At 51.1% G+C, this 21,746-nt stretch overlaps 1 protein-coding gene across 1 annotated transcript in view; it reads right to left on the bottom strand.

Annotated features, from left to right (window-relative positions):
- Window positions 1-21,746, bottom strand: part of LOC141963909 (hydrocephalus-inducing protein homolog) — a 126,207-nt gene that overhangs the window by 73,616 nt on the left and 30,845 nt on the right. Inside the window, 9 exon segments of the mRNA XM_074913645.1 lie at window positions 424-588; window positions 1,045-1,180; window positions 2,432-2,532; window positions 3,341-3,576; window positions 5,531-5,598; window positions 9,791-10,014; window positions 11,974-12,092; window positions 16,523-16,622; window positions 21,076-21,247. Of these exon segments, the coding sequence (XP_074769746.1) occupies window positions 424-588; window positions 1,045-1,180; window positions 2,432-2,532; window positions 3,341-3,576; window positions 5,531-5,598; window positions 9,791-10,014; window positions 11,974-12,092; window positions 16,523-16,622; window positions 21,076-21,247 (1,321 nt within the window).

The raw sequence follows: 21,746 nt of genomic DNA on the forward strand, positions 1-21,746 counted from the left end.
ACATGGGAAACCTCAAGTTCAGCCAGCGGGCAGTGTGAGGAAGACGATGTGGACCACCAGGGGGGAGAAGACCCTCAGTCTATTTTTACAATGCACGCTCATTTACTACGTAAATGAACTCTGTATATTAGTCAGAGAGCTTTGCTAGTAGCTGCGGCACTTGTGGTGGAGCGATCCCCAGCGCTGCCCAGCGCTGCGAATAAAGAATCCCTGCTGAACAGTCATAATTCTGACTGTGAAGCTCTTTGTTTCACAGACATTAGCTGTTGCGTATGCCACAAACCCCTTCTTTCCTTGTCCACACCAGCATATATTACAAGTTCTTGTTTTCCCGGGAAGGATCCCCGGAGTTAGCAACCCTGCCTGAGGCTTCACACCCCACCAAGAGGAGTCGCACCAAGGCCCACGTCCCCCAGAACTCACCAGAGGGGATCCGTCACTCCCAAACACTGCAACATGAGCAACAGTGTCCTGCTCTCCCGTCACCTGGGCCTCCAGCGTCAACGGGACCTCCACCGAGCTGCGAGGCTGGACAATCCCCCACGGCACGGGGCTGGAGTACCACACAGAAGCGTCCTCCTTGTGTTCCTGTAAGGGACAGAGTCAAACGCAACACACAGGAGTGACCTTGGGGGAAACTTTGAACTCCTCAACATCTACCACAATGGCAATTCACACACATTTTCAAAAACCCCTAGGAGAAAGCAGAAAGGTACAAAGCAAGATACAAGACTTGTATGGGCTTAGCATCCTCAGAGGGTCCAAAACCTGCTGCACCCACACCCACTCCTGTGCTGGCAGCCTCCTTGCAGAAGCTTTTCACAACCCTCTAAGTTCTCCTGCATGAAAGCACCCCAAAGACTAGAATATAAACTGCTTCCTAAAAAGTTTAAACTGCTTCCTGAAGTTTATATTCAGGTAGCTTCCTTTTCTCAGCAACCTTTAGGTTTCAATATAAACCAGCAAGGCCTTATCCAAAACCCTTTTTTTCCCTAATAAACCCTTGGTAACGTCTGAGGGCAGGAGGCGGATGCAATGCCAAACCTGAGGAAGAACCCTGTAGCAGCCTGGGAGATCGCTGTCATTCACAAGGGTCAGCATCTGCTGGTAAGGGAATTTTAGGAAGCACCGTCCGAACATCATGACAGGGTTGAGCACTCGCAGCGCAGGAACCACGCATCTAGGCAAAGAGAGGACCGAAAGGGAATTAGAGATACGAGAGAATGTGGAGTTCGTTTACTCCCCAAGTAGCATGAAACAGAGCGTAGCACATTTGTCAAATAGACACTTAATACCCCTACAGCGATAAATGGCCTTTAACTGCTTCTGACTCCACCACCCCCTGTAAAGCTGGGGCAAACCCCGGGACTCGGCCTCGCAGAGGCTGCCAGGTGCCCGGGCAGCGCACGGTGCCCTGTGCCAGAGCTCTCTGATCAGCTCTGCCCGCTCTTTGCCCCAGGAGGCTTGCAAGGACCCTCCCAACAGTCCCGGCAAGGCGTGAGCTCTGGGGCAGCCTTCCCCCCGAGTGCTCACCAAGGCTCAAAGGGCACAAGACCCCAGTGTCTCAGTGAGAACGACTGCCTCCTCTCCCACACCGCTGTTGCCCTGCCTGAGAACTCAGCCCTTTGCCCGGCGATGGAGGGCACAAGCCACCCCCTGCCTCAGGCAGTGGGGGATCACCCTCTCCCAGCTCCTGCACCCCACGGCTCCGTGCACTCTCTGTCCCCATTTGCACTTGTTTTACAAAACTGCAGCCCAGGCACTGACTGGATGACTCTGCCTGGGAGAGGGAACAGCACAGTGAACTCATCCCTCTTGGAATTAAACCGACACCCACCGCAGCACAACAGGGCTGAATCTGCCTGCAGCAAGAACAACTTCTGGCTTAAGTCTGAGAACATTAATGCTCAAAAGAACCAGAGGGAAGCAGAGAAATCTGAGCTCACCTTCCACATCAAGGACTACTTTCCCCTTCATAAGATCTTGCTTTGAGCTTCCCCTCACCAGTCCTGCCATAAGCCCCTTTCCCATTCCCATGCGCCTTCGTTAAGTGACCCAGACACCAGCTCTCAGCAGGCTGCTCACTGCGGCCCAAATGGATGTTGTATTTTGGCTGCAACCCAGCACAAGTCCGCCACTTGCAGGAAGGAGGAAAGATGGCCCTTTGGAAATTTATTACACCTCAAGCACCAAAACCCAGGCCAATAATGAATAGAATTACTGTTCCCTTTAGAAAAAGGCTCAGGGCCACGCCTGTCCGTGGAGCGCAGGTGCTGCTTTCAGAACACTGCCCATCTCACATCTGGCTGGGCAGAACTACGTCATTAAGCAACACTTGTCACTGGGAGATGGATCCAGCAAACCACGTGCAAGGCAGCATGGTGCTGGATGCACGAGGAGAGACGACGAGCTGCAAGGAAAACATCGATACCTGGCTGTGAGGAGCAGCGCCGACACCACCCTGCCAACACCGCACACATCCACCACCAGAGCCAGCTCGTAGCTCTGCAGAGTGTTGGAGCACAGGGTGACCTGGTGGAAGAGAAGAGCACCGAACACTTCATCACTCCCAAAAGCCATCGTGCACCTGTGCTGTCCTCCGGTTCTCGTTCCATGGGCAGGAAAGGGAGGATTTTGCCCTAACTCTTCTGCTGGTCCATGTGCAGAGCACAGTTGCTGGGAGTAACAAAAGTCTTCTGACATATCTGCTTTGTTAAATACACCTTGCACTTACCAGGGCACATGTAACCACTATTAGATTAATGCTCTACTCCCCACTGTATTAAAATTAAAAGACTAATTTTTAATCTCAACTACAACAGCATAAATGCAGAGGCAATCTGTTGAATTCAACAGATTCATCTTTACACTGGGAAGCTGAGGGCAAAATGCAGCCCAGCAGGTGCTGTGCAGTTCATGGCTGCCAGAGATTTTTCAGTCCCCACTGGAGATCACGGCAGTGAATACAACTCATTCTGCTCATCAGGAGAGGACAAATAAGATTGGGAAGAAAAGGAAAGTGCTTTATACAATGACATCTCTCTTTTTAACAGCCACCTTCTGTCCTCACCCTTCCTTTGCCCACTTTAAATCAAAGAAACTGCTCCAAGCAGCTCTCAGAAACAGATAATGGCTTCTGCACTTGACCATATGGGACATGATCTTCAGCTGACCATTCTGGGAACAAAGCAGTGGTCCTCCAGAAAAGCCCCAGAGTAACCCAGCTAACAAAAGCCCAACACCAGTGCAGATATCCTCCCCGCGTTGCGCTCAGAGCTAGCGGTGCTAAAGCCCTCCCATCCCTCAGTGAAGCTCCAGCTCCACCCGCTTCTTCCCATACCTGGATATCCAGGAATCCCAGGGGGCGGATGGTCCCTCTGCGGGGCTTTATGCTGAATTCTCTTGGCCTGAGTTGACGCTGGGCTCCCTTTCTCTGGAGCAGGTGAGTGTTGTCTGTCATCTGAGCAAGACTGCTGACACTGGGCTCTCCCAAGCCGTCCCCAAGAATGCGAAGGTTGAAGGTGAGGGGCACCAAGGAGGTGTTAGTGAGGCGACACGACAAGGTGTGAGGAAAGCCTAGGAAAATGACACAAATATGAATTTATGCACCAACTGTCCCATGATTCCTGATGTGAATAGCCTGTTACGATAAAACCGGGCTTGGAGTTTAGCTCTTTTAAATCTGAAGTACAGCTAACTGAGAAGTTACGCAAGGAATTAATTGTCACTTAAGCTCCCTTTTACGCTGATCGCAGAGATTCCTTCCTTGGAAATGGCCACTCTTGGCGATGCTGAACCCCACAAGTTTCTCTCTCTCTAGCTGTGAGGAGCTCTCTCGCCTGCCCCCAAACCTGCACCAATTAGTTCTCACTTACAAGTGTCCATCCAGACAGACCATTTATTCTCAAAATTCAATGCCCTGTTGACTCTGGGAACACTCCCACAGTTTTCAGTATATAAAAGCAGGGTATTGTCATCGAGGAGAAGCTGCAGTAAAAGGAAGGAAGGATGAAACTGGGAACGACAGCATGACGCAAAGCACTCTAACGCAGTTTCTCGAGGCAGGACCCTTAAGGCATCTCCTGTCTGGGGCTACCAGACCGAGCACGTGACAACTCACGGCCCCGCACTGGAGGCAAACCTGATGCTTGCTCAGAAATCAGCGGGAGTCATGTTCCACCCCACCTAACAAACGGGACATGGCTTCCACACTGCACACTGCCCTGCACAGGTCGGCATCACTTGAGCTGTGATACTCGCCTTCCCTCATGGAAAAGCAGTGACACAGCCACACCTGGGGGGGTGTTCTGCAGAGACAGGACATCAGCCCACAGCCTGCTCTGGCCTGGACATCTGGCTCGGCTGGCCAGCTCTGCGAGAAGGAGACATCTCCCGTGGCCTGCTCACCAAGCGTCGTTTGAATACAGACGGGGAGGAAAACCAACTGCAGCCACAGCGGGGGGGTTCTCCATGTCCAACCACAGTGACCACTGCCCACCTCCAGCAGTTACTCCAGCAGGGAGGCAGGAGGGGCACAAAAAGGACAAACACAGACTTCACAGTTCCAAATGAGACCAAAGTCGCCAGATGCAGGTCAACAGTCAGCAGCACAATACAATAGCTGCCTTCAGCTGAAAAGCCCTTATTAATGAAATTACATTAGGGAGGATGAATCTCCTGTTACACCTCCACATTTCTGTCTGGTGTGTTTCTTCTTGTTTTATTCAAAAGGAAATAAAGAAGTAGCAGAGTGGTGATGAAGGGAGGGGAGAAGCAGCTCAGGAAAGGCAATGAGTCTTCTTAAAAAGTCCATGAACAGCATGAAAACACAGAGGCATCCTGGGCACAGAATGATAATGGCCCTTCAATCAGTCCACAATGGATTTCACATTTAAACTGTCGATCATCTCAGTCAAAAGCCTTTTGTGAGCCTGAGATGGAGAACCAGAAGCTGCATTTCAACGGGGACGCTCTGGATGCTCAGCCCCAGGCTCTGTCAGCAGAGCTGGGCCTGTGGTGGGGAAGGAGGAGCCCGTGGTCCGAGGACATCAGTGCCTGATTCAGAGCTACTGCTTGGGCATGTTACCTGGTGGGTGACAACGAGGGGCCCTCACAGCGCTAATTAACATCTGGCACTAAAGGTCAGGGGGGTAAATGGTATCCCTGCCTTGCCACAGGAACATTGACCCAGAGCAGCTACAGGCCAGTATGTGCCTTGAACTCCCTTCTGCTGCAGGCCCATCCCCTGGGCCCTCTGGGACAAGGACTTTCACAGTCATTCTGCTGTCAAGGATTGAGAGGTTGGGGCTGAACAGACTACAAGGACACCAAAAAATACTGACTTTCTATCCCTTTGGTCCTACTGATCTCACGATGGCACAGGACTGCCTCGGCAACCAGCAGCCCTGGCTTTAACACCCTGAAGGCTGCTATGGAGGAGCACAAGTGACAGATGGTCTTATGTTAAAATGCTCCATTTTGGTAATTCCCAGAGCTCTCAACCCGTGGACCAAGCCCAGGGCACACTCACCGAAGGAGACATCACCGAAGTGGAGGGCAGGGACGTCGAAATGAAAAGTCGGTCCAGTGACACAGCCCCTGCAAGGACAAAGACAGGCAGAGGAGATGTTGGCTCGGTTAGAGAGAATGGCAAAGCGCTCAGCTTTCCGTACCGCTCGGGTGGGTAAAAGCTGCTCTCAGAACCAAGGTGGGTTTCAAATCAACCTGTCACCCCCGTGCTCAGCACAGCACCCATGTGGACAGCAGGCAGCCAAAGCAAAGTGGTCAGCACCCGACAGCTGCTGCTGAGGCTCAGGGCACCGCGGCAGGGTGTGCCCCCACGCTGCTGCTGGCCCCAGGAAGGTCCTGGAACAAGTGATGGCTCTGTGCCTCGGTTTCCCCACCCGTGATGTGATGGACAGAGGTGTCCACACAACAGGGGACTCACTGTAACGAGCCTTCCCAGCTACGGGTTCCCTGCTTTGGTATTTCTTAGCTGGAACTGGTGTTTCCATGGAGTATATGAACACCTTTCTCAGAAGACCTGATCCACACAATCATTACACATGCAGGACACATGAATCCAGGGGAGCCCCAAACATCCATTGAGAAGAGCAGCAACAGTTCTACGCAGAGGACAGTTCGATCTTGGAGGGAAGTATCAGCTTGTCACCAGTGCACCAGCTGACACACCCAAGGGCACCACCTCGCCCGTCCCTCAACTCAGCAGACAGGCTCCAAACTCCAAAACTCACTCACATCCACTGAAATCCATACTCGAAGCTGCACAACAAACATTAATTGACTTCATGGTTGATGACAATCAATGCCAGCTCTGCCTCAGTTAAAAATCAAGGGCCACAGTGAACAGTGCCTTCTCACTTTACTCACATGAACAGACCCCAGCAGCCCGCGGGAGGGACCTGCGTCCATCCCTGCTGTCCCATTTCCAGCATCCCTTTCCAAGCACCAAGGAAACAAGCATCCAGCACCTTGTAAGGTTGGTTTCCATGTAACGAGTAATCACCTATGGTCTTGACACCTTCTGACCGCATAGTCAAAGAGCACTCAAAAACTGACTTTCAGGAGTTTCAATCCAACGCTACTTCTAGATTCTTGCAGTTGAATCAGCTCCTAAGAATAAGCCTGGTACCAAACCCCTGCTGATGGTGAAGTTCCCTCTCCAGGGACCTCACATAACCAGACTTGACCTCCCAAGCCCTAACAGCTTATTCCAGACGGAGCAAAGGGAGCAGATATGCTTTCCATCACAGCATTTGCCAGGAGACGATGGAAAAATACCTCCAAACCAGCCACGACTGGGGATGACATAAGGAAACTGCCAAGGATGAGCCTTGCCAGGCAAGTGGGGAAATGACTGCCCCTTCTCCTGAGTGCACCGAATCTGTGCTCTGGGAAGTTAAACTGGAATGACTGCCCAGAAGGCTCAGGCAAGGAGCCAACCCAGAGCTGGTAACAGTACAGCTTGCAAGAGAAGGGGGGAATAGGCAGTGGTTTTGACAAAAACTGTGTTTTACAGTAGCATTAAGTAATGCATGTGTGAAGGGAGATCAGGGTCCTGGCAGAGCAGGAAGAATAACAACACAAGGTGGGAATGGAACTGCTTGAACTCTCATCCCCGTTCCTTCCTTTGCATCCCAGTGTCCCACCAGCCAGCTTTCCTCTGTTCAAAAGAACCAGAAGCTTTTCTCCATGGAGGATGAAATCCAGTGCACAAAACCTTCCGAAGAGGGAGGCTCAGCTGGACCTGGTGGGTGGACATCTCAAGGGCATTTGAAAACAAACAGTTTGAGCTGTGGGGCTGGAGAATGACAGAAAGGCTGGAGAGGGATCCTTGAAAAGCAAGACAGAGCTCAAGGAGGCAGATGCCATCTCAGGGAGGAGAGGACTGCAATGGGAATTGCTGCTGAGGGACAGCTGCATGGGAGCAGGCGGGTGTGCTGGGCTGCCATCAGATGGGCTGCATAGGAGCCACCATCCAGGGAGGAGGAGTACAAGGATGGGGAAGAAATAAATAAAAAAGGACCAGCAATCCTCTTTCACTGAGACAGAAGGTCTACACTGAGCCCAGGGCAGTGCTGGCCAAACAGGGCAGAGAGTGGCCACGGAGAAGGGGAGGGCATGATGGGCACTGAGAGTCAGGGCATCACTGGGCAAAAAAGGACCACTTCATTTGGCTGTGGGGAAGCCAAAACACAACCGTCCCTCTGACAGCTCCTTCCTTCCTTCCCCAGGAGCAAGGCCACTGTGAGGCAGAGGCAGCGGGCGCTGTCCAAGCAGTATCCAAGGGATAAATGCATCCTTACCAGCAAAACCTGCCCTTGCTCAAGGAGAAAGCTGCTCATGCAATAACACCCTGTGACCAGTTTGGGGGAGGAACAGAGGAGAATAAATTATTTGATTGTGAAATGTTCCCTTTTGATTTCCAAAAAAAAGCAGCACTTTCCCTCCAAACACAAAGCCAATGTAATTCTTTCTTTACTGAGCTCAACAGACCTATTCACCACTCTTCTCTTGCAAAGTAATAACCTTTCTGTTCTTTTTTATCCATTTCCCTCATTTTATTGGTAAAGTCGACCACAGAGTCCTCCCATTGCTTTACTGCCTTCGTCTAGAGCCTCCCAGCAGCAGCAGCCCAGGAGGCTGGTTGCCGAGGAGGCACAGCCAGCCCCACAGCTCCAGGGCTCCCAGCACCAGCTTTCCTGCCTACACCACGTCATCCCACCAGCCCGCGGTTAAAGACCAGCTGGGACAAGTTTGCATGCTGCTGCGGTCCTGACAAGTGAGCTTTGCCTCTCCTATCATCAGCTTTTTTCCCCCTTCTCCCTTTTGCTTGGTGAGGATTATCTCTTGCCCTGGCACCAGCCGCAGAGCTCCCCGTCTGCCCCGTCAGCACTGCTCTGGCTGCAGAGAGGAGGCACCACCACAGCGCTGGCTGCACAAGAGGACAGCCTGTCCCAACCCATGAGCATGAGAGGTGATGCTGAGGCTGCTGCTACCCATTTGGGATGGATTATTAACAGAGGATTTTAAAAACACTGCCTCTGGCTGCAGCCACCCAGGCTGGCCCATCCCCAAAGCCCTGCTGGCCTTGCTGTGTGTTCAGGGGGGTGGCCCAGACCAGCTACTGCCCAAAGCTGATGCCATCCCGCTGTCTGACGTTGCCCAAGGGGGAATGAGCTACCTGTAGGAAGGAGTCACTCCAGCTCCTGGGTACCCGGACTGGGCAGCAGGCATCTCCACACCTTTCCTGTACAGCCTCCAGGCAAATTGTTTTCCAGCACAGGTAGTCACTTAAAGCCCCGGGGCTCTCACACAGACACGTGTTGGAACCTGCTGCTGCCAAATTCTGTGCAAACAGCGTCCTGCAAAGTCACAGAGCCACCCGCCCAAACCATGAAGGCAAAGCTGCTTCCCAGAGGAACCCAAGACTTTGAAAGATAAACGGGCACAGGAGGCATGGTCACAGGTGGCAGCAGCTCGAGGGAGCTGATCCTGCCCCTCTGCTCCACTCTGGTGAGACCCCCCTGCAGGGCTGTGTCCAGCTCTGGGCTCCTCAGCACACGGAAGACATGGACCTGTTGGAGCGGGCCCAGAGGAAGCCACCAGAGGGATCAGAGGGATGGCACACCTTTCCTGCGAGGACAGGCCCAGAGAGTTGGGGTTGTTCAGCCTGGAGAAGGCTCCGGGGAGACCTTACTGTGGCCTTCCAGTACTTCAGGGGGGCTGGTAAGAAAGATTTTGACTGGGTTTTTAGTAGGGCCTGTCACGATAGGACAAGGGGTAATGGTTTCAAACTTAAAGAGGGAAGACTCAGACTAGATATAAAAGAAAAAATTTTTACAGTGAGGGTGGTGAGACACTGGCACAGGGTGCCCAGAGCAGTGGTAGATGCCCTATCCCTGGAAACATCCAAGGTCAGCCTGGACGGGGCTCTGAACAACCTGATCGAGATGATGATGTCCCTGCGCATTGCAGAGGCGTTGGACTAAATGATCTTTAAAGGTCCCTTCCAACACAAACTATTCTACAATTCTACGATTTCCTCTCGCAGATAATTACGCTTCATTTGCTGCTGCAACTGCAATGTTCAGACTGGAGTCAAGGTTAAAAAGCCTTGACTCTTAGCGTGAGGATGCTAGGATCCAAGCCAAGACTAAGACCTTAGACAACACCTTTTTTTCTCTGTTTCATCCTAAAATGAGGTAGGTGGGAGATGATTACCCAACAGCTACAGATGCATACACCAAGCTCCTATAACCCTCCTCACCTGATCGTCAAGGTCACAGGCTCAGGGGATCCAGTCACACTGAAGCTGAATTCTTCTGTGAACTTCCCCAGGACGGTGGAACTGAAGGAGATCCGGATGACCTGGAGCCCATCTGGAGAAACGATGCCCTCCTGGGGGAGGAAGGTGAAGCAGGAGCCCAGAGCTGTAGCTGGAGGGACCAAGTTGAAGGCAGCGTCGATGGCTCCTTTGTTAAACAGGACCACCTGCAGCAGCAAGAAAGCAAAAGGGAAATACATAAGGAATCTTCCTTTCTTACAGAAAGCTGATTTGTTTTCTGATTAACCAATTAACATCTGTAAAATGCAGAAGATGCTGTGTCCTGCTGCTTGGCAGAAGCCAAAGAAAATGCAGCAGGACAAGTTCTGCCTTTGGGTTTTTCATGCAAAGCAGTGACAGCTTCATAGACACAGTCACTCGGGGTTTATTCCACTGACACAGAGCTGCTCACTTTGACTTGCAGCGCAGAGGAGCTGCTCAGCATCACCAAGCCGATTCAGACCTGTCCCTAAGAGCAGCAAAGGGCAGCTGCAGCTTTACTAGTGAATCATCACACAGCTGATTCTGCTCCCGACGAGTTCGATCCTGCCGAGGGCACAACACATTGCAGCCAACAAGTTTACTGCAGGTAGAAGACACCTCAGGGCAGCACTATCACCAACTTCAGAAGCACTCCTCAACTCTCCTATGGTATGTCATTTAGGATTCTTATTTTGTCTTTAATGGGATACTTTCTTAGTCTTTGCTCAAACAGACGTGTCGGAAAGGATGAGCGTGCGGTGCACAGCAGCTCCGTCTACTCCAAAGAATTTCTCTTTCCTAAACATTCACAGCCACCACCTAAGACTTTACCATTATCAGAATAAACTACAAATTTAAAACTAAGCCGTATTTTGTTGAACACTCGAGAGATCTACTGCCTCAAACAAGTGACATAACCCCGCAGCACTTGTTGAGATTCAGCTCTTCTCACGTTGGGCGAGCAATGCCCACAGCTGCTGCCAGTCACCAACACACCCACCCAAAGCAAAGCAGTAAAGTTTCTGATTGCTGCAGGGTCAAATCCTGCCATTTCCATGGAATTAACTATCTGCTTTGGATTTCTTTTCCCTAAGTTTTGTCCTTGTAAAACCTGGTAGAAAAATTGAGACAGAAGCATTTTTTAATTTTGCAGCTGCTGTTAAAGATATTCACGTATTCAAGCTCTGCAAGGGTAACCTGGAAACTACTCTCTCCTCTCACGTCTTTTACACCTCAGTTACAAATTGCACTCAGGGATCCTGTGCTGAGCTGAGGTTTACCTCCAGTCAGCACAGCACTAGCAGTATCATCTACTCAGTCACATTTTCTCAAGTAATGAAAATAATAAAAAGATAATCAATAAAGTATCACCATTAAAAATGCATAGAGAGCACAATATTTTGGTAAGAAAACACCTTAATGCATCCTTCCCTGCCCAGTCAAGCTTTTGAAAGTATTGCCTCATTTCCTACCTCTTTCAGTTGCCCTATCTCATTTTTTTGCAGAAGACACCATTGGCAGGGGAGGCAAATACGTAGAAAGTTCCTTTGCCTCATCTCCAGAAATGCTTTGCTCTTCATAGAGATGCAGCAAATCTGAAGAGTGGCAAGAGACTGGTCAGCAAGGGGAAGCACTCCCAGTTCCGCGGCCAGACCCAGCTCTGAGCCAGAGGCTGGACAGATTTCCTCCAGCTCCCAGGACCGGCAGCACGCACTGACCCGAAAGCTGGCTGCAATGGCCTGGAGTTCAAACTCAGTACATTTGTTCCAGCTGCTTTTTAACAGCCCGAGTACAAAGGTGCATTGCATCCAGGGCTGAAACAAAAGCCTCTGAATATTTATCTTTTTGTCCCAGTGTTGCTTTCATCTGTCAAGGGGGTATTTTTTCACATGAAGCCTCCCAGCTGATCCCCAAGGAAGGTTGCCAAAAAGCAGGGATTAAGACTTCACAAACAGCATAGGCACCTTTCAGATCCCATCAGAAGTATCCAGATTCTGGGAAAGCCCCCAGACTTGACTAGTATGTCAAACAGTCCCTGCTGACAATGACCCGAGTTGCCAGAAATCCCACAGGCCCACGAGGCTCACTGCTGCCCCGGGAGCCATCAGGATCCCCCCCAGCCCCTCAGAATCCCGACTACTCACCTCATAGCTGTGGTTTAATCCAACAAACACCTTCCCGATGTCCAGCTGCTCACAGCTGAAGCGGAGCCGAGGCCCTATGCCTTCCCCTTTGATGCGCAGGGGCAGCCTGGTCTCGCGGCCTGCGGAGAGATTTCCACTTCAGTACAGTAATTGCCTCTGTTATCCCGGACTGTCCAGGCTGCCTCAGTGCTCCTCCCTGACTCTGGCCTGGATGGGAACAGCTCTAGGTGCTCCAGGAGGAGACACAGGACTCTTCCCTGCCCTCAGGAGATATGCCTTGGGGCTGGCTTCTAATTTCTAACCAACCCCTCGGGCTGGTTTCTCATTTAGCCATCAGTTAGCGATGCTGAGTTTAAAACACAATCTGAATTTCTTCCCATGTTCTTAGATGAGCTCTGAAATCCATTCAGTGAAGGCACAAAGCTCATGAAACAGAACTGAAGATAAAAATATGCCATCTGTACTGATGCAATCGGAGACAAGAGCACAGGAGCCGACAAGTACGAGCCCAGGCAAGGCGAAGCTCCCTGCTAACGGCGCTGTGCACGTCTGACAGCTGCCTAGAGCAGGCAGAGCATCCCAGCACTGACACACAGCTCCGTGCCCGGGGCTCCAGGGCTCACCTCCTGCAGCGGCACCTAAATACGACAGGGCTTTGTGATCTCCAGAGAGCAGCACTCGCCTGTGCCCACCATGATACCGAGAGCTCAGCTTTGTAAAGACACCTTACCTGAGGCATGCTGAACAGGTATGGAAAACCTCACTGCTGAGGTCAGAGAAGCCATGAACATACTGCTAATACACACAGCCCTTGCTGCAAAGGGAACCGAGACGGCAAGGCTTATAGCTAAACTCTAAGATGATCATTTTCTTCCATAAGAAGATGCTAAGATGACAGGGTGGGATCCTGCAGTCCGAAGGCTGTTCTGAACCACTGCAGCAGCCTCAAGTGCCTGAACCCTGGCTCCAATTTGGGCTTGGGTCTCCCTGCCATCCCATCCTACTCTGCACAGAAAGCAAGTAGCACAAGGGGAAAAGAAAGGCCCAGAAGTTGTATCTAACCTTCAGTGTAGCTTTTGTGCAGAAATATTCCTCTCTCCTTTTGTGTAATGCTCACCATTCATTAAAAATTAGGGATTGAAGGTTGATTTTTTTTTTTTTTTTTTAATCTGCTGCATAGTTGTTCCAGAATGTCCAAAACTACTTCCTATTGCAAAGAGCGGCCCAGGTGGGACAACACAGTGACTCGATCACAACTTGAAAAAACTCTCCCTGGGAACAGCCCTTTCAGTGATTGCTGACTTTCTCATCTTGCAACCATGGAATGAGGACCTTTGATAATGTCCAAGCCAGAAAGGAAGAGCGTGGGAGCTTTTGTCGAATTCAACATTTTTTAAGTGGTTCCAGACAAAGCCCAGCTGACAGCAGACATGACAGGTTGCACAGCTCAGGCATTAATTGGAAGGCTGTGTATTTCTATTTCCCAGACACCATAAGAGAGGCAGTACTGGGTGCTACCTGTCAGAAGATCACTCCACCTTGCAGCACATGTGGCTTAATTTTCATTAAAAACTCTAGGTCTAAATAATCAAAGCTCTTAGGTAATGGCAAAGATTTCCAAGTGACAAGCTTTTGTCCATGATCATGCTGAGACACACACTCCCTGGCCACTGCAATCAAAAAATCAGTGGCGGTTCTTCCCCTTCTGCAGTAGGCCCTCACCCTCTCCAGGTGGTCTCTGGAAACCATCCTTTCTTCTACCCCTACGCTGAACTTAAAACTTTAGGAAATCCCAGAAATGTTGCTCTTCCTCCTTCCAGGTGAACCACAGAGCGGGCTTTTCCCAAAGGAGGAGGAGCAGACTCAACTGCAGGCAGCATTCAGGAGAGCTGAGAGGGAAAAAGAGAGAGTAAGTCCTCCTGCTCGCTGCGGCTTCCAGGAGCATCCAGCCTTTGCCCAAGGCCTGGCTACAGCTGGGCTGTGGCCCTGGGACGCTCCCACCGGAACACGTCCCCGAGCACACAGGCCAAGGGCATGGAGGGGCTACAGCCTTGTCCTCAGTCCCAAACCCACCCCTGGTGCTGTGGAGCGAGCACTGGGATCTCAGCAGGAATAACGCAGCGGCGGGTCACAGGGTGCACAGGGTGGCGCTGCTGCCTCGCTTCCAAATAAATAGGGGTCTAGGTGGCCCAACAGCACGGGGCTCTGCTGCCAAAGTCCTTAACTTCTGCTGCTTTCTGACACTCAGTTGCTTGCTCACAGACTGTCCCCGTCCCTTGTGACTGGTTTTGAACATGATTCTCATCTGACCACATCAATAGTGTTACATGATGCAGGACAGTTCTGTCAGAAGCTAAGGGACTGATCATCACGTGGGATTCTGCTGCTCCCTGCAGGAGTGGCTTAAGAAAGGGTCTTGCAAGGTGTAACCCAGCTCAGTTCTGTGTGCGGACAAACCTAAAACTGAATTTTAGGTGTCAGAGCCCCCACCATGTGCTTCCTTCCAGCCCTCAAGAGCCACAGCTTTATTTGCATGAATAACTAAGAAAGTTCATTTTGAGATTCAATATTTGACGAGGGCAAATTTCAAACCACTTCTTAACTGCCAGCTTGGCAAGTTGCACAGTGCTGATTAGTTCTGTAAATCACTGCATGCAGAAGCATCTGCTTGGCAATTCAAGGAGGCACCTGCAAAAAAGTGGAGGCCAGCAAAGCCCCTTTCCAGAGGGGCATGAGATCCAGCTGCACAACTCATGGGGCTGCACTGGGAAAAGCTCCCAAGCGTTCCCAGCAAGGGACACACACCCTCTGCAAACCATCCTCCAAAGGCGTTGTGACTGGCATGCAAGTGCATGAGGAAGGCAGTCACGCTTCTTAGAGGAATCAAGAAGCAAAGTTAACTGACTCTCTAGTTAAAGATCACTGTTCTCTTTTTAAACTCTTCTTGCACTCAGGGGCCTTGACTCTGGGACAGTTTCCACCCTGATAATACAGGGGGTCAGCTCTGGTTTGTAAGGGAGGGGGCTAGGTGCATCATTTCAATGACCTCCTTGAGGTTCTCTTCCAAGGAGCCAGTGGGGGAGTTCAGTTCTCCCAAGGGTCCATCAGGACCTTTTCAAGAGCAGGCTTCTCTTTCTAAACAGATCGTTTGCTCATCTCTGTTTCCTGTAACTCTCAGACCAGCTCAAGGGTTGCATGTAAGTAGTCTTCCTATTTCTCTGCAACAAAAACGCTCTCCTGGCACAACCCCTGGAGATGCCTGCAGCAAAATGATGGACACCCCCATCACAAGAGCAAAAATCCCAGAGCCAGAAGCACAGCACTGAGCGAGGAATCCCTCAGGCGCAACTTTTTAAATCGATCCTTTCCTTCCACAGCTCTAGCAGCTGCAGCTGGGAGGCAGGAAGACACTTTGTGAACACAAGCCCTGGGTAATGACTGTAGGGGGCATTTGCCAAGTAAACCCTGCACAATTACAGTATAAATAAAAAGCTGTTTCATGACATTTGTATCCCCCAGCTTAGGGCAGTAAGTAAAGCGACAAAGCAGCTGGGTTAGTGACTTCAGCACACTCCAGAACAGGCGCCTGGCTGCTGGAGGACCACGGGCCTCGCACCTCTTCCTCTCAGACGGGGAAAAACCATCACGTTCCCTGGATGGAAGCTTGACAGCGCTCTCCCAGTCTTGAAAAACACCTTAAGCAGCACCACGCAGAGACAGAGAGGAAGGACGAGGTCACCCGAACCCCGCAGCCTGCTGCAGGCACTCCCTGCCCCGTGCTAGCACAGCAAAGCCATCACCTCTCCCAGGGCACAGAAGGTGCAGCTCACGTGGGCCAGAGATAACTGCTCCCAGCAAAAGACGCGATGGCACTTCTGTCAGACAGGATGAGCATAAAGCTTGCCTAGCAGACTGCTCGGACTCTGATTTCCAGGGAGGGCGCTCACCCCGCTGAGCACAGCAAGCCCTGTGCAACGTACCCGGAGGCGCCACAGACTCAGAGCCACAAGGTGACAATTCTCACGTGCTGGCCAGAGGTGTCCTTCTGCAGACAGCCCGCGCTCAGCAGGGCTCAGCCACCCAAGGTCTGGCAGTGTCGGGGTAGTGAGAGGGGATCCAGGCTCTGGCAGCACATTTGTAACTCAGCTCCTACCGCCTCAGGAGTCTGATGATGCATCCGTGTAATAAAGACTCCTCCTGGAGGCAAATGGTCTACAGGGACGTGGTGCTCGCCCACTGAAGCTTAGCTCTGGAGCTCTTTGGCCTCTACGGGCACCTGGCAGCAGAGCAAATGCTGGCAAACCCACGGCATGAGAACTTAACCCTTCACTGCCTTGGTTGTTCTGGGATCAGTGACCCAGGCTTGTAGCCACACATCCTGAGGGCTGGCCTTGGACAGGAGACCACCTGGAAACCGCAGGGGCAGTGGGCACGTGCCAGCACCCTGCTGACCACTGACCCTTCCTGCCAGCTACACGAGAACCGAGGGGGCTGCAAGACTACTTGCGCCTCCACGGTGGGGAACAGAAGCAGGAGAAAGGAGCCGTACCTGAGATGTCGCAGTAGACCGTTTGTTGATAGACTCTGGCTTCTCGGGGTCTAAAGATCACGTTAACTTCAGCTGAAGAATTTGGCCAGATATCTCCCTCCTGAAACAGAAGAAGACAGCAAACCACTTAGCTTCAAATGTCACATTTCTTGTTTTCAACCACAGCCCTGTAGCCTTTATGTAGAGCATCAGTGAAGAGCAGGGAACAAGCAACAGTTATCAACAAAATTTAGGGGGGTTTGGAAGCAGCTTCAAAAGAACTTTCTAAGTCTCTTACCTTTACTGGCATCTGGTAGAGGCATTTTGTTAAATTAGGGCTATAATGAAGCCACCAAACTGGCTCACGCTCCAGTGAATCCAGTAGGATTTCTCCAGAGATGCCAGTCATGTTAAGAAAAAGGTCCCTCTCGCCTCCAAACCTTCCCATGTATCTCTGTAGCACTATGGCTACATGACGACTTTTACTCAGGTCAGGAGAGATTTAACAAATCAAAGAGAATTTCCCATTCTTAGTTACAAAGGTGCTGCCTCTTATACCCTTCACCTGTACATGCCCCTAAGTATTTAACGTACTGCGGTGAGTGGGGCACGCAGCACCAAGCAGAACGAGCCCTCCTGCCTGGGGATAGAAGAAGAACAGGCTCCTGCCCGCTGGCGGCTGCTTCTGCCCCGAGCCGTGAGCAGCCAGCCAGCACGCAGGCTCCTCCAGCTGACGGATGATCTGGGAAAGGAGTTGAGAGACAGAAGCATCCTGTTTCTCTCTGCGAGGTGCACACGCTCCTGTGTCCCTGAACACAGGCTCAGAGAAGAAGAGATGGGATTTGCTTACAGCTCCACACCTCTTTCAACCAACAGGCTCTTTTCCGTGTCATGCTCTTGCTCAGGGATTTAAGTCTGGGCCATGCTACCAGTGTGTCTGCAGCTCTCTGCTGCTTCCTCGGGGTCTTCTCTCTCTGCTTCTCACCCAGAGAGTCCTGGCACTGGCGCTCAGTCCCAGGGAGCCTTGTCGCACAGTTTCGGAGGCATGCCTGGTTTCTAAAGGCTCTCACTTCTTGCAAGTGAGACACCACTTACATCCCCTGAACCCCTAGCATTACAAATGTTCCTTGTGTGTTTGTTGACATAAATAGAGGCACCTCTGACAACTGTAATAACACTCGACAAAGGAAGGAAAATATCAGCTTATAGAAGGAGACGAACAGAGTTCTTTTTCTATCAGCAAAGCGAGGCTTTGATTCTGCATGCTGCTGGGTATCCTCGCTGCTTTGTCCAGAAGAGCCTTGAACGGAGTGGAGCCTCTGGCACTCCTGCAGCATAAATATTAAGTAACTATAATACTTCCCATCGAATTAGCCCTTATAGCTCAAAGGACAGCCCCCACAACAACTGAAGAGCTATGACATGGGGAGTTATTGGGCTGCAGCTGCAAATAATTCCCTAAGGCACAGCCTGCTCAGAGTCAACAGAACAGAGGGAAGAACTGTGAAATAACTCACAGAAAATACTGTGAGTTATTTCTCCTGGGAAATTAAAATGGGCTGTTGAAGAGGTTCCTTGCATTCCTGCTACCCCACAGGGGAAAAAAGAACTGCTGCTTGGAAGGAAATGCTTCATTACCCACCCTTGCAGGCTACTGCTACACGCGTCCGAGCCTCGGGGCACCTCAGGAGCCAGCCCCGTGCCTGGGCGATGTGTTCTCTATAGGATGGCAGTGGAGTCAGAGCATGGAGAGCCACCATGGATGGTAACCAGGACAGATGTAAAACTATGCAGTGCTGTGAACATGGTATTGCAACACTTCTGGCTGAAACACTTCTGGCCTCAGACAGGCTGCAACTGGCAGGTGGCATAAAATACAGACGGTGGATGTACGATGGTACAGCACCACCACTCCTGCTGTCCTACCCTGGCTTTGCTACAGCATAAAGCACGGTGATACAGGAGGGGATGGCACCCGGGACTCACAGCTACACAAGTGATCTCTCTGCAAGAGCCCAACCGTAAATACATGGCAGATCCTATCTCTCCTCCCTCAGCCCCTAAATAATGAGGATCTGCTAGATCTCCACCAGTCGGAGTCAGAAAAAGCTGGTCTTGAAAAGCCAGGCACCACCAACTGCTGGTCAAATCACCTGCTTTGCTTTGCAGAGGGGGAAGGCAATCCATGGAAGGAAATCACACTCAAAGCAGTCAAAGAAAAAATAGACAGAGCTGGCAACAGAAGTACTAAAATGACACTCAAAGTGCATCCTCTCAGCTCAGGGCACTTAGGAGAAAGGCAGTGCCAAAGCTAACATCTGCCTCTTTCCATAAATAACAGAGCCCACAGGGAACTGTGGGATGGACCACAGCTCCCACTGGAGATGGTGCCTTCCGCCAAAAAACAAAGTGCTCTGCAGTAGCTTCTCATGCGGATGGGGACCGGCTTGGTTCCCCAGCTGAGGTGCAGGTTTGCAGCAACAAACACCACTGTCACCTCCTGGCCCAACCTCTGGATCAACAACAGGAGCACCTTCGTAACCTGGACATGTTGTCGACCACCTCCATCAGCCCAGAGTTCACATGTGACACTGAGGAGTCACTACCAGGCAAGGACAGGACAGTGAGGACTTGTCAAGGTCAGTGTAGCAGTAAGTCCTCGTCCTCCCTCTCCTCTGGTTGCCATTTCCAAGGAGTCAGCTCCCACAGGTCTCCAATGGGACTTACAGACAAGCTGGGGCAGGGAGGATGCAGCAAACAGCAAGGACTTTGTCCCTTGGGAGCCACCTGGGCCTCTATCACACCTGCCTCATGTGTAGATGCAAAAATAAACCAAATTTGAGATGCGCTCAGAAAGTCAGAGCTGCGTATCAGCTTGTTTCCCATAGGCTTGGGCAACTGCTCAGAATGTTCTCATCCACATGGTAATTCCAGAATCACACCTCCTCTTTTCTGTTATTTCCATCAGCGAGTAAACCCTATACAGACTGGTGACCTGCTGCAGCTTCTACAGATTGCAGCACCTGAAAATACTGGCCGCTAACGGTCCACTGACATAAGGTCCCATCTCTGGGGGGCCTCTCCAGCAGATTTTACATGGCAGTGCACGAAGGGTGTCTGTCCAGGCTAAAAGTTACAGGGCTGTCACCGCAAAGAAGGTTGTGGAAGCCAGCAGCAGTGGAGTTTTAGATTCTACATTTAATAAAAGTAGAAAATGCTTACTACCATTTGATGTAAAGACACCCATATGCCAGGGGGAAAGACAGGCATGAGCAAAAGTGAATGTGAAACTGATTGTTCCATAAATAATGGGATTCATGGAAATCAAAAGGTTGATAATGCTGGACAAAACAGAAGGGGAGAGACTCATGTGGTAGCCCACTTATAGTCAGTCCTAGAGCAACCTGTGTAACATTCCATTCAGGAAAGGTTTCCCCTCGAGACTTGAGGCCAGGCTACACTTTATGTCCCTATGTCACTACATGGAGCGCCAGGACTCGGCGCTGTGGGCAGCCAGACTTCTGGACCTCACCTCAAAGCATTCAGGAGCTTAAGAGCAGGTTAAGCTACTTGTAGAGACAGTCTGACTGTAAAGCAGCAGGAGCCCTGAGGCACACTCCAAAATCAGCTCTGACACACCGCAGGCTGGTCTTAATGCTCAGCTGATCAGCTCCCTCTCTCTACAACATTCCCACTGCTCCGACACAATCTCTTGGTCACATCATGCTGCTGTCAGCTACAGTGGTGTGAAACTGCCGCTGTGCCAACATTGGTGGCTCTCAGCCTTATATGGGATATAGGAACAACTAAGAAGAGGAGATGATCCCCTTCCTTGAAAAAAAAAAAAAAAAAAAAATTAGTTTCACCTATTTTAAAAGGAAGAAGAGGTTGAGATTATCCTAGGATTTACTCCAAGACGAAAAGGGATTTTACATTGCTCGGACAGTGGGCATTCTTCATCTCAGACCATGCAAATACTCAGAACCAGGGATCTGGCCGATTGCAGGATATGGGGTTTTGCTTGCATAAACAGAAGAGGCAATAAAAAGTCTGTACCTATGCGCCATGAAACTCAGGAAGTCCGTTTAAACCTGCCAGCCTTGTGTCCAGGCTCACAGATGACACTGGAAGGGAGATTGAGCCGTGGTATCCATCCAGGTTATATGAAGAGATTGGTATGTCTGTGATCACACTTGGGTTGAACTTGGCCTCCTTTCCACAGAGGACTATTTCATTCCTCAGGTCAATATGTGAACTGAGAGCGCTCTAATGTCCTTTGTTAATCCCCACACACTATGTGTAAGCTGTGCCCTTACTCATCGTTATCGATAGCTCTCAACAGTGTAAGGACACTTACCAAGCGCCCTTAATTTATAGCCCTTGCAGCAGAGCTCAGCTTTAGGCAGCCTCTCGCTCTGCCAGGAGCCCACAGAGATGCTTTTTCCAACAAGCTCTCGCAGCCTCCCTAGAAACCTGGTGTTATCTCTTGGCCCATCAAGCCAGCTGACACAGGGACCTGCCAAGTGACCTCAGCCAGGGAGGAGAAGGAAGGGAGGTTCTCAGCTATCACTTACCATTGGCTCAAGGCTGAACACATCGTCGGAGAAAAGCATGGAGTCTCCTTGCACCTTTGCCCGCTGGTTATGGAAGGGGCGGGAGAGAAGGGGAAGGCGTTCTCCAAGAGCAGAGTCCACCCTGCACTCCCTCAGACAACGATCCATCTTGACCTCTTTCCGCCTCTGCAGCCTGCAGCCACGGGGAGAGACAAACCAAGCAGATCATTTAATGAGCAACATATTTGCAGAGACTCGTGTGAGCGCAGGGGCAGCAAAGCGCTCGGGGAGGATCAGCAGCAGCTCAGCGAGGGGCTGACCCCAAGCCACGGGGTGCCCCACGGGTCAGATTATCACTTGCTGGCCGCCACCACGGCACGCAGGTTTACTCCACGCTTACAAGCTCAGAAGAGGTTTCTGAAAGCCAGCAGCCCTCGAGAGCCTCCTGGCTCAAAGCCTCTGCCACAACTGATGGAGAATCCACCGACCACCCCAACTGGCTTTTCCTACCACAGAGCTGCCTGGGGGAGCCAGATCAAGATGAAGGAGCACCCACTGCAGGGCTTCCCTGGCAAGGGGAGACGCAGCTGGGTTTCAGCTGCAGGCCACTGGCATCACTCCTTTTTCCTTCCCCTTTGGACCTGCAGGGATAAGCAAGCTAAATGTGCTCTCTGTGCCCTATACCACTCCTC

This window comes from Athene noctua, chromosome 9 (genome assembly GCF_965140245.1).
Source record: "Athene noctua chromosome 9, bAthNoc1.hap1.1, whole genome shotgun sequence".
Taxonomy (NCBI): domain Eukaryota; kingdom Metazoa; phylum Chordata; class Aves; order Strigiformes; family Strigidae; genus Athene; species Athene noctua.